The sequence below is a fragment of the Neophocaena asiaeorientalis genome, unplaced genomic scaffold, assembly GCF_003031525.2.
Source record: "Neophocaena asiaeorientalis asiaeorientalis breed wild unplaced genomic scaffold, Neophocaena_asiaeorientalis_V1.1 scaffold192, whole genome shotgun sequence".
NCBI classification, from domain to species: Eukaryota; Metazoa; Chordata; class Mammalia; order Artiodactyla; family Phocoenidae; genus Neophocaena; species Neophocaena asiaeorientalis.
In genome coordinates, this window is record NW_020185326.1 from 3758546 (window position 1) to 3770746 (window position 12201).

The following is a 12201-nucleotide window of genomic DNA, read 5'->3' on the forward strand; positions in this document are numbered from 1 at the left end:
AGTCCACTCAGCACACATAGGTCACAATGGTCTTTTCAAACAAAAATCAGTTCACATAGTTTTAAACCTAATAGGTCTGGTGAAATCAAAAATCTAGATAGTTGTATCTATCTCAATAATACAATGAGTGCCAGCTTCAGGAGGTGTGTGTTTGTGAGACTCTCTTCGTGTACTTAAGGGGCCCATATGCTGGTTTTGTATTTTCTGATGGTGGATAATGTCATGATGATACTACTGCCTCAAAAACTGAAAATAAAACCAGTTCATGTCCCCCTCTCGCTTAAAATCCTCCAGTAGCTTCTCAGAGCAACCAGACATAAAGTCCAAACCGTTTACCTTAGTCTACAATAGCCTAGGTGATCTGCAGCTGCCTACCTAGACTCCCTTGTCTTGCTCTGTCTTCTCTCCCATTTACTCTCCCTCCAGCTCCTTCCAGCTTCTTTCTGTCCCTTAGACACACCAAGTGAGCTTGCATCTCAAGACCTTTACAAAATTTGCTGTTCTTCCTTCCCGGGACACTATTCCCCCAGGTCTCTGCCTCCCTTCCATTGTTCAAAGGTAACAGGATGGGGACTTCCCTGGTGGCGCAATGGTTGGGAGTCCGCCTGCCAATGCAGGGGATGCGGGTTCAGTCCCTGGTCTGGGAAGATCCCACGTGCCGCGGAGCAACTGAGCCTGCGCACCACAGCGGCTGAGCCTGCGCTCTAGAGCCCGTGAGCCACAACTGCTGAGCCCACGTGCCAGGACTGCTGAAGCCCGCGTGCCTGGAGCCCAGGCTCTGCAATGGGAGAGGCCACCGCAGTGAAAGGCCTGCGTGCAGCAACGAGGACCCAACGCAGCCAAAAATAAAAATAAATAAATTTATGAAAAACAAAACAAAACAAAGGTAACAGGATGTTCACTGGGACTTTTCCTGTCATCCGGGAATTCCAGCTAAAGCCCAGAGGTGAGAACTGGAGAATGGCCCTTTCTCAAGACAGCGGCCCACGATGACACCAGGTTCCTTTCCCAGAGCTCATGGAAAGGTGTCAGACAGTCCCTACCACCCATCCCTCCTTTCTAATCTTCATGAGATGACGGGGAAGGAGAGAAGGAGGGGAGTTAGAGTAAGAATCATCTGCCTTGTGGGGAGTGCAGTGTTTGCGATGAGAGGTGACCTCCCCCTAAGCCAAATATTGGGGAGGCTCCAAAGAATCAGCAATAGAGAGGGGTCCCTGAGAGAAAGGGAAATTGGCATGCTGTCCCCAACTCAGTTATCCTTTTCTAATTTGCCCTTGGACTTAGCTGAGTAAGGTAGAGGAAGATCGACTTTGTTTCAAGATGGGAATTGGGGCAAAATGGGAGCTACCTATACTCTACTGTTGCCCTGGTGAGATTCCCAGTTGGGCTAAGTGGACATTACAGAAGGTAGTTGGTCCCACCTCCTATAGGAAGGTCCTCCAGAGGATTCACCAGCATTTGAGTGCCTGCCACAGAGAGGGTGTCAGTGGCCACTGTAAGCTAGCGAAATAGGAACAGCCAACCTGGAAAGGATGACAGCCCTGGCCAGGTAAGTAAAGAAACCCTTGTCCTGTTTCCTCTCCTCCCTCCCACCACAAACACGCCTGAAGGGCTGAGCCTTGAAGAAGGAAGGGAAGAATATACCTCAGAACTTGATGAGACTCCTTCCCCATCTTCATTCCTAGAGGTCAGGATCTCAGCTCAAGAATGCTCTGCGTGAGGGCAGGGGAAAGGGAAAAGAGATTGAAATAGAGTTTGTGACTGAAGGCTTTTTTTTTTAAATATATTTTTCTATTTATTTCTTTATTTTTGGCTGTGTTGGGTCTTCGTTGCTGTGCGTGGGCTTTCTCTAGTTGCGGCGAGCAGGGGCTACTCTTCGTTGTGGTGCACGGGCTTCTCATGGCGGTGGCTTCTCTTGCTGTGGAGCACGGGCTCTAGGCACGCGGGCTCAGTAGTTGTGGCTCGCGGGCTTAGTTGCTCCACAGCATGTGGGATCTTCCCGGACCAGGACTCGAACCCGTGTTCCCTGCATTGGCAGGTGGATTCTTAACCACTGCGCCACCAGGGAAGTCCCGTGACTGAAGTCTTAAAGTAGACTTTTAATACCCAAGAAGTCACGGACTCTTCCTGTGTCTGTCCCAGGCCTGTTTGCCCTCAAGGTGCATTTCTCACTCTTTCCCAATTCTGCCCTGTGTTGGGGGTGGGAGCCTGATCCCTGCAGGCCATGCTGCCCAAGCTACTGGCTCAGATGACTTCAGACTACCTTTGGTAGGTGAGGGATTGGAAAGCAGGAGGAAGGAATGAATCAAGGCATTTTTCTTCCACCCTGTCTGCCTCTAGTGCAGTTTCTGGCTGTGGGCTCTTCTTCCTTTATGACTCCAGGCTCAGCCCATTCCAACTTCTGCTGCCTGATGCTCGTTTCTAAGCTCTGGTAACACACTATCCTCCCTTTGTCCCTCTTTTGATAATATCTGGTTAGTCTTACTGTGTCCTATTCTGTTCCTCAGCTTTCCCAACACTCATGTAACTAATTGTCTGCATCAGATTCCCTCTGTTTCAAATACTGAGAGTGCTTTTTGGCTTTTGGATGGACCTTAACTCACATACTTCCCCAGAGGTTCTATACTACAAAGGACTGTGCCCCAAATATAGCATGGCCAGGGATAGCATCTGTAGGAAGTCAAACAGTTCTATGTTTATACCTTAATCAAGACATCTCAATACACCAGTTGCTAACATCTCAACTCAAATGTCGTCTCTTCAGAAAGTTATCTCAGCATCCCCCTCCCCAAATCACACATTATTTTGTCTTCTTTTAGATATTTTCAGTACCTGATTTCATCTTACCTATTTATTTGTTTGCATGCTTATATTTCCCCTCCCATTGGAATATAAGATCTTCAAGGGCAATTACTCTTCTTCTATACCCCAATCTGCTCAATAAATAATAATTTAATGACCAGCATCAGGACCTGGTGGAATGGCACGTACATCAGCCAGAGACCCTCAATTTGCAGCAGCTAGATGTGATAGCTGAATGTCACTTTGGTTGTCAAATCTTAAGGAGGGGGTGAGTGCATTTTTATTGTACGTGAGTTAATTGTATTGTACATATGGGAAAGAGAGAGAGAGAGAGACAGAGAGAGAGAGAGAGAGAGAGAGAGAGAAACCCAAGAGGGCGAATGTAATAGGCATCTTTCATTTTCATTTGCCAATTTAATTTTTCTTTCGTCTGTAGCATCATCCTTTCTTTGAGGGATTGCTCCTATCCCGGCCATAAAACTATCTAAGAATGCAGAATTTGGGGAGATGAGATTTTTTTATAATCTTTTACATTTCATTTGTGGTTAGAATATTAAGATTTTCTATGTATTTTTGCATCAGTTTTGATCATTACATTTTCATAGCACATCATTGATTATGATACATCCATAGATGGACTTTTCCCCCTTCTCTGTCTCACTCTCCCCATTCCCTCTCTTTTGCTTCCTGGGATCACCTGCATCAAGTCTTGTCTTAGGCTGTGCATTTGGGGACACCAAAACACTCATCATCACAGTCTGGGAAATGTTTGATGTGGTCACAGAGTAGGATTAATGGTGGAACTTCTAAGTCAGCCTCCCTCCTGCTTGTGGGGATGCCTTGAAGAAGATTGCACTATGGATGAACACAAAATGCCGTACTATTTAAGAGCTGTGACACTGGGGACACCTTAAATATGAGAACATTGTGACAAGAAGCATCCTTGCCTGAGTTCTGAGAAAGCACCATGGCATGGATTGGCAGAGATCTTTATCGGTGGCAGTGGACGGGGGAGGTGGTCTAGGTGTCAAGACACCAGAACAGGGTGGTCATGTCAGAGCCCATCTCTTCAAGACCAGCATGACTTCAGCACAGTTCTCAGCATCATAAGCTCCCTGCTAACTGCCAGTGGAGCACTGACACCGGGGAAGTGAGTCTGGCACAAGGGACATCTCTGAGTTCCCCTCTCCCAGCAGGTACCCACAGGTAGAAAATGAGTAGACCTGATTCCTGGGGAAAATATAAGCAAACCTGGACTATTTGAAGGTAGAATTATTGAAGAATATTTGGGGAAGAAAAGGACTTTGTGTTAATTTCCCACCTAGGAGATCAGACTTATAATTTGGGTTTTAAAGGAAACATGAACCTATTTTATCATCATCACAAGTTGGTAAAGTCTGGAACATATTTTACAACCACACTATCAACAATTATTTAGTCCAGCCTTTCCCCAAACTCACTCATTTGCCTACTATCTTAACAATATACCGTTTGTACTGCTAGTTACCTAATATTTTTCTTTAAACCAACATCTTTTTAAAAACTTAAATACCCGCTTAAGCTTCATATTGAATAAAAACAACCATGAAATTATTGATTTGGTGCTCCCTATATATTTCTAACACATATGAAAATAAGTATATAACCATTAAAGGAAAAATCACCTCAATCTAGATGTGGTACACATATTACAAATTGGGAAACACTGATTAGACACAACTATAAATTACCCTGACTTTCTTATTAGATTTCTAGTGTATTACAATGCCCTCTACTTTGTGAGCGCCTAATTCTCTGTTCATTTATATTGGGTTATAATTGTTCCACTAAGTTTGTTTCTCACAGAGGGTACTTGGGTGTTATAATTTCGAGTCTTGACATTTCTGGAAGTCTCTCTCCTTTGTTCTGAGTTTGGCTGCAAAATTTTAATGTCATAATTCTTAATCTACAGGATTATTTACACATTGCTCCATTGTATTCTAATTTTTAATATTGCAAACGAGAACTCCAACGCCAGTCTGAATTTCTTTCTGTAATGAAAATTTATAGGATTTTTACACTATACTTGAAATTCAGAAATTTTACCAGATGTGCCCTTGGGTGAATTTTTTTGCAACACTTCTGCCCAGGACTAGTGAATCACTTTAATCCATAGCTAAAACTCTTTCAGCTCAGGAAATCTCCTTTCATTATTTTGTTAATTGATATTTCACTTCTTTTCCATTCTTCTCTCTTATGCTATGACTCCTCCTGCTATATGAATATTGGGACATTATATCTATCACTCTCTTATTTTTTTAAATTAATTTATTTTTGGCTGCATTGGGTCTTCATTGCTGTGTGCAGGCTTTCTCTAGTTGCAGCAAGTGGGGGCTACTCTTTGTTGCGGTGCGTGGGCTTCTCATTGCGGTGGCTTCTCTTGTTGCGGAGCACAGGCTCTAGGCACATGGTCTTCAGTAGTTGTGGCACGTGGCCTCTAGAGCACAGGCTCAGCAGCTGTGGCGCACAGGCTTAGCTGCTCCATGGCATGTGGGATCTTCCCGGACCAGGGCTTGAACCCGTGTCCCCTGCATTGGCAGGCAGATTTTTAACCACTGTGCCACCAGGGAAGCCCTCTCTCTTTTTTTTTTTAATCTCATGAATTTATCTTTTTGTCTGTGTTCTGAGAGGATTGTATTAACTCTTATGAGTTTACTGATAATTCACTAAATCAGTTTTCAATAGTATATATGCTGCAGTCCTATTTTATTTGGGGGCTCATACAATCATGTATTCTATTTTCAAGTAGTGTTCCTTGTTCTCCTAGTATCCCATCTAATGCTTCTTTTGCCCTCTGACATTTCACTGAAACACAAATTTGAATTTTTCAAGTTGGCTCCTGTTTTCTGTAATAATTCTTTTTGATAAAAGCCATTGGCTCTGATTGATCTGCTGGTTCCCTTTTTGAGACTGCTTAATCTCATCAGATGACTGAGGAGATTCATCAAATCAAATACACGTTGCTATTTATAAATACGAAAGCCTGTATCGAACAGGATTGATAGCTCTTCTGAGTGCTGGCAGCAATCGCCACAGGTCCCCATAAGCTTTCCCTCACGGGTCCCAGAGTATCTTTGCCTCCAGCCCTGGCTGGCATAGTGCTGTGGGCGCCAGCATCTGGACAGACTCACAAGCAGGCCCTGCCTTCGTAAGATATCCAATCACACTAGGTTCGTTCTTCCAGAAATTCTCAAGACTTCTGCCTGGTTGATATTGTTCTTCCTTTATAACAGTGGTGTTTCAGAGCTCTTTCCTCCTCTTATTTTTATTATTTTCATCATTTCAATGAGATTTCGGGAAGTTACTGTAAGCTCAAATTATTATCTTGAAATAAAACCTGCGTGGCTTCCCATTAGACTGAGCCTGATGTAACTGGCTCTGTGGTGCCGGCCCGAAGACCTCCAGCTTCCGATGGCCAGCGTTTACATCTCTTTGCCTGAGACCTTTCTCTGGCAGCCCGAGCCCACTGCGACTGAGCATGGCAGGTCAGAGGTCCTGGAATGTAATGCCCCTCTGCCTTTCAATGACTGGTGGATGTTGGTGTATAAATATCACAGTTCCTTGTCCCTTAGGTGGGAAACTCTGAGGTGCCTGTTCTACACTGGATCCCAGAGTTCCTAAAAGGAGAGGATGATCTGGTCACCCGCAGTGGTGACTAGATGCCCCCTTTAAAGCCTGCCTTCTTCCCTTCCCTATCTCACTTCCCCATTCCCCTACTGGTGTATCCTGGGATCACCTCCCACATAAACTACTGGCAAATGAATCCTCATCTAAGGAGGACCCCAAATCAAAACACTGACAGTGTGGCAAGTTTTTTTTAGAAAGTTCTCTCTCCTGGTGTAGAGAACGAACTGGAAGGGAGAAGCTGTGGGCCAGGAGATCAGCATGGAGATGTGAGACGCAGTCCTACAGAGGTAAGACAGGAGCCCGCTCTTCATCTCAAAGGAGCACCAACACGTGCAACAAAGCAAGAGTGCCCCGAGATATTTTAAAAAACACTTTGGGGGCTTCCCTGGTGGCGCAGTGGTTGAGAGTCCGCCTGCCGATGCAGCGGACACGGGTTCGTGCCCCGGTCCGAGAGGATCCCACATGCCGCGGAGCGGCTGGGCCCGTGAGCCGTGGCCGCTGAGCCTGCGTGTCCGGAGCCTGTGCTCTGCAACGGGAGAGGCCACAACAGTGAGAGGCCCGCATACCGCAAAAAACAAACAAACAAAAAAAACCACTTTGACATTTGGAAGAACAGAAGTAACTACTATGGAAATATCCAGACTTTGCTGAACTTCCTCGCACCTACTTTACATCTCATTATTACTGTTGCTGTTATTGCTAAGAAAGGACTCAGAAAATAATTGTTGAATGAGTAAGTAAATGACTCCTAGGCTACTGGTTGGCTGGTGGCACCATTCCCCGAGAGAAGGATCAGAGGCGAAGGAGAAAGTCTGGAGGAAGAGGTGGGGCCGGCAATCTCCTATGAACATATCAGATAACAGGGCATTCTGGGTCCTGCTTGGAACTCAGGGTGCTGGGCAGGCTTAGGCAGGGGAATAATCAGATTATTTCACTGTCATTGTGGCACATGATCCTGTCAATCAGAAGGAATATAGCCCCAGTGCCAGAGCGGAATCATGGAGCCCGTACTGGGCCAGATGATAACATTTTAGTTGTAGGGTTATGCGGAGGTTGAGCAGAGGGGCAGGGGAGCCAGGACACCCAGGGGCTTGGGACAGTGGATATTCACCAACAGGTACAGCTGCACTAGTGTGTACAGGTTGAGCCAGAGCTCTGGGCTTGAAGGCAGACAGAGAAGCCAGGCAGACTGGAGGACGCCATCCAGCAAGTCTAGAGAAGGGGCCCCCAGCTCATCTTGAGCGACATCTAGGGCAGGCCAAGGACAGTGAGTACTTACTCAGGGTCACAACCCCACTCCCAGAGCTTCTAACAACTTAACTCAGTGGAGAGTAGTTTCCTTTACTACCTCTATTTTACAGATGAAGAAACTGAGCTGCAGGGAAGCGTTGAGTGTAGGGTATGATTTTCAGTAACTTGCAGATGACTACACGGCTAGTGGGTGGAAGAGTCCAAATTCAAACCCAGACAAAGGCCTGTCTACAGTCGACTGCCCTGTAAGTTGGAGTACAAGATGGAAGACAAAGGGGAGATCAGCCAGTGGTGATCAAAGAACTTTGAGGATGCTCAGCGGTATCTTGGTGACTCAGGAGCTCAAGGAATAACCAGAGAGGTACTCCCCCAGCGCTGGGTTAGGCAGGGATTGCACACATACACTTGCCCCAACTGGTAAGGTCTTTGAGGAGTTGGAGGAAGAGGAGGTACACATGGGATTTGAAACAATCCGTGGCAGGAGAATAGGCTTGGTGGATTTGAAAAGTGGGAGCACCATTTCTCCAAATTCAAACATGGTGCTGGCTACAAAAGCATTATTGAAGAAGTATCTCTGAATGGATGAATGAATAAACAAAAGACCTGCTTGATCTTTCTCTTGATCACAGAACTGATCCCCATCCCATATCTCAGCTTCTTAAAATCTTCCCAACCTGCTCCACCAGCAGCAGGATGAAGTCCACATACCTTATCCTAGAATTCAGGGCCAGCATCTACCATCACATCCCCTACACTCAGCCCTTCCCTGCTGCTGGGTGCTGGAATCTCTTTCTCTCTCTTTGGTCTTTTTCTCAACCTCTTGAGCCCTATTTTCTGGGCATTGCAAACCTCCTCACATTATGGGTGGAGGAATTATTTCTTTTGCAAAACTCATCTTGGATGGAGCTGCCACCCATAGTCATAGACACACAACACTAGTGGGACCAACCAGAATCCTTTTCAGGAATTAATATAATCCCAGAGGGGAGAGGGAGTCTTCTCTTTCCTCTGAGGCCACCCTCTGGGGTCTGGAGTAACGTAAGCCTGGAGCTATGAACGACCCCTGGCACACGAAGGAATCTTGTTCTCGCCGAAGGGAAAGAAGACACATACAGAGAAAAGCAGAAGCAAGACAGACAGACACACACACACAGAAAAAGAGAAACAGACTAAGTGACGATGTTGCTTGAATCTCTTGGATTCCCTGTCCTTCTTCCTGGTTTCATGAGCTAATACATTCCTTTTTGTTGGTGGTTGTTTTTTGGCTTATGAATTTGCCTTGTGTTTCCCTCACTGATCGCTATTCAGCTGGACTGCTGCCACTCCCTGAGGTCCATGCGGTCTCCTACTTGCACTCCCTACAGGTTCAAGCAACATGGTCCAAGCCATCTAAATGCAGAGGGGGCAGGAAATTTGAGACTGGCTCTTGTGATCCATTCTCCTCGTTCCCTCGCTTCTTCTGAGGCACCACCAGGCAGCCACGTTGACTTTGGCAGAGAGCTTGCCCTGGACTTCCCCCTTCATTCTGTGTCTCCCCCAACTCCCCTTCCTTCCCAACTTCTCGGCTCCTTCGTGCCTTCCAGAGTCTGCCTCCCCCATGGAACCTGGCCCCTGATGTGAGTGGATATGGGACAGCCACTTCTGTCTTTCTGCTTCTGGACAGGGGACCTTGGATGAGAGTCCACAATATGGGCTCAGAGCAAGTATCCCAAGACCTCTTGCACTGTAAAGACTACTGTGGCCTCTCTTCCCTCCCCTATTATGCCTGAGAGCGCTAGCCTGCTCCCCAGCCTTGAAGGACATTCAGGGATAAAGTGAAGGCTGGAGACCTTTCAATCATTGCATTTCACTTGTGTGACAAGATCTAGGTGTGAAATACACCAGGTGTTCAGAGGAGGAAGCATGACAAAAGGTAGGCAGGTTCAGAGGACGGGGGGATGTCACAGAGGAAGCAGAGTCTGCATTGGCTGTTGGCAAGAGGGCCAGGCTAGACCTAGAGTGGCTAAGGCTTTCCCAAGACGGGGCAGGGCACGGACAGCAGCCTGGTAGACGGGCCCATGTGGCTCACTTAAGTATTCACGAGGCCCTCAGGCTAGTGGCCTTTGGCAAATAACAGGAAAACTGATGTTCAGTGAAGGGCCTTGAATGCCAGGCCCAAGATTTTGACTGTCATTCTCAGAGTCTAACCAGGACTGGGGTTGATGCAAGGCCTCTTGGGAGGGCCGGTTGGTCATACCCTCCTTCGGTGCACAAAGAGGACTGAGAAGCCAGGGCATGAATGTCAACCGCCTTCCTGGGGTCAGCAAAAGGGGTCTCCCCTCTTTTTGGCTCCCCCAAACCCCAACACCACCCTGTGCCTTCTGTGGCCCACGGCCGCTGCGGGCTCTGGCTAAAACGGAAGGCACCTTCTTTTCATGACCTCAGCACCTCCTGCCCCCCTCCCCCCTCAGTTCCTGTCCATGCTAGGCACCCCAGCCACTGGGTAGGTGAGTGAGTCCCCAACAATCCCTTCTGGGGCTTTCCAACCTATAACTGTCTTCATCCCATGACTCAGATTTTCACTGCTCTTCCATTTAGGAAGCCTCTAAGTGGAGGTTCTGGGCTGTCTGCCTTTATTTGGTCCTCCATTTCCTTCCTACCTCAAGGACTATTAGGGTGGATTCACTTCGCTGAGTTTCTGGGCCAGCCCAGCTGAATGGGAGGAAATATCCCAGCATGCCACTTGCCTGGTGATTCTGTTTCTCCTGCAGCATCAAGCCAAGAGCCAGAGAGTCACAGCCTGGGAGCTGGGAGGGAGCGAATAGGCAGCCTTGTGCAGTTGCTCCTTGAAACGATCCTGGGCACTGGAGTGAGATGGACCCTGGGCCTGAAACCAGACCCACCATTCAGCAGCCTTGTGACCTGGAACAAGTGACTTCCTGAGCCTCAACTTTTTTTTTTTTTTTTTTTTTTTTTTTTTTTTTTTTTTTTTTTTTTTTTTTTTTTTTTTTTTTTCATTTGTGAAGTAGAGATAAAACTACTTACCTTGCAGGGTTATGAGGAAAGATAAATGGGACTTATGTTAAGTCTGATATTTAGGAACTGAGAGCTGATATTACTTATTTTATCCCAACCTCCTTGAGAGAAAAAGGCAGATTTGCCCAAAGTCATGTGTTGAGACACAGTTGATCCTGTTTGTCACACTGGGGCTCTTCTGCCCCCACTGAGTGGAAGACAACAGGCAGGAGCAGAGGAGCATGATGGGAAAATCTTCCTGTTCTCTGATCATCTCCCGAGGGGTAGCACAAGTGGCAGTGACAGGGTTAGCAAACTCACCCCAGGGCCGCTTCCACATCACTGGTGAAGAATAAAGGAACTGGGGGAAAAAAGTCAAACAGAAGAAAGCACCTGGAAAAGATGTTTTTATGTTCACTTACATGGAAAAAAAAGAATCAAAGTGTACAGCATGAAGGTATACGTGTCTCAGAAAATTCATCCTCATGAACCTGTTTGTTGAATCGCAGTTATAATTCAAGCATTGCCAAATGGAAGTTATAAAATCAGGGTGGGGTGTGGGGAAAGGGCCACCACAGGAAAGGCAGTAATTATGTGCTGTTTCTTCTCTAGTTTCAGATCATTGGGAGTTTAAACTTTTCCAGCAAGTCATTTATATAAACAGATGCCATACTAAAATATGTTGTGTCAAAATATAAAACTCCTAAAGCAAGATGGCAATAATATTTTAGGAAAAAAAACATTAAAGTCTGGTAATATCAGAAAATACAAATAGGATCATTTTGAGCAGTTCTGTTTCTCTGTATGAATAGCAGTTGCAAACAATGGATGTATATTAAAGAACAAAACATTTGGTCTGCACATAACTTAGAAAGGGGTACACTTCTAAACACTGACTTTGTAAGAAAACATGAAGGACATCTTACACTCAACAACGGTTAAAAGAAGGAAATCACTTTCTGAAGGATGCAGTGGGCAGAGTGCCAAGGCCTTTGTTTTCAACTTGCTGTTAACCGTGTTGGGATGTGTTTACACTGCATGGGTTTCCTGCAGAATCTAGCACCAATAGATGGATCAGATTTTATCTTTGATCTGAGTCCTTTATGTCTTCAGTTTTGAGTGTATTGAGGTATGTTTTCTTTGGTTGCTGTTGTGATGAATGTGTAATAAAAAACTAATATTTACAACGTTTAAACATTTTAGATTTCAGTGTCGACTCTTCACATAAAAAAAAATTGGAAAACTCTTAAGAATCATGGGAAGGTCATTACTTCCTCACATCTGTCATGAAACTGTTTTCGATACACAGAACAATTAGCCTATTAGCACAGCTGTATGCTTTCTGGTCCAGAATCTTCCCCGTGCTCAGCGGGGAGGCCAAGCCCATGACTGCCATGTCGGCGGTTCGCCACGCTTCACAGTACTGATCCACGAGACGGACTCCGTGGGTGCTGGAGCCGTGCCAAACAACCTTTTGGGGCCTGAAAA

General features: G+C 46.0%; 1 protein-coding gene across 1 annotated transcript in view; it reads right to left on the minus strand.

Moving 5' to 3' along the window:
- Positions 1-11106: 11106 nt before the first annotated feature.
- COL15A1 (collagen type XV alpha 1 chain) overlaps positions 11107-12201 on the minus strand; it is a 153518-nt gene continuing 152423 nt past the window's right edge. The window contains exon 41 of the mRNA XM_024734426.1: positions 11107-12194. Within this exon, the coding sequence (XP_024590194.1) occupies positions 11981-12194 (214 nt within the window). The 3' untranslated portion in view covers positions 11107-11980. The remainder of the gene's footprint in view (positions 12195-12201) is intronic.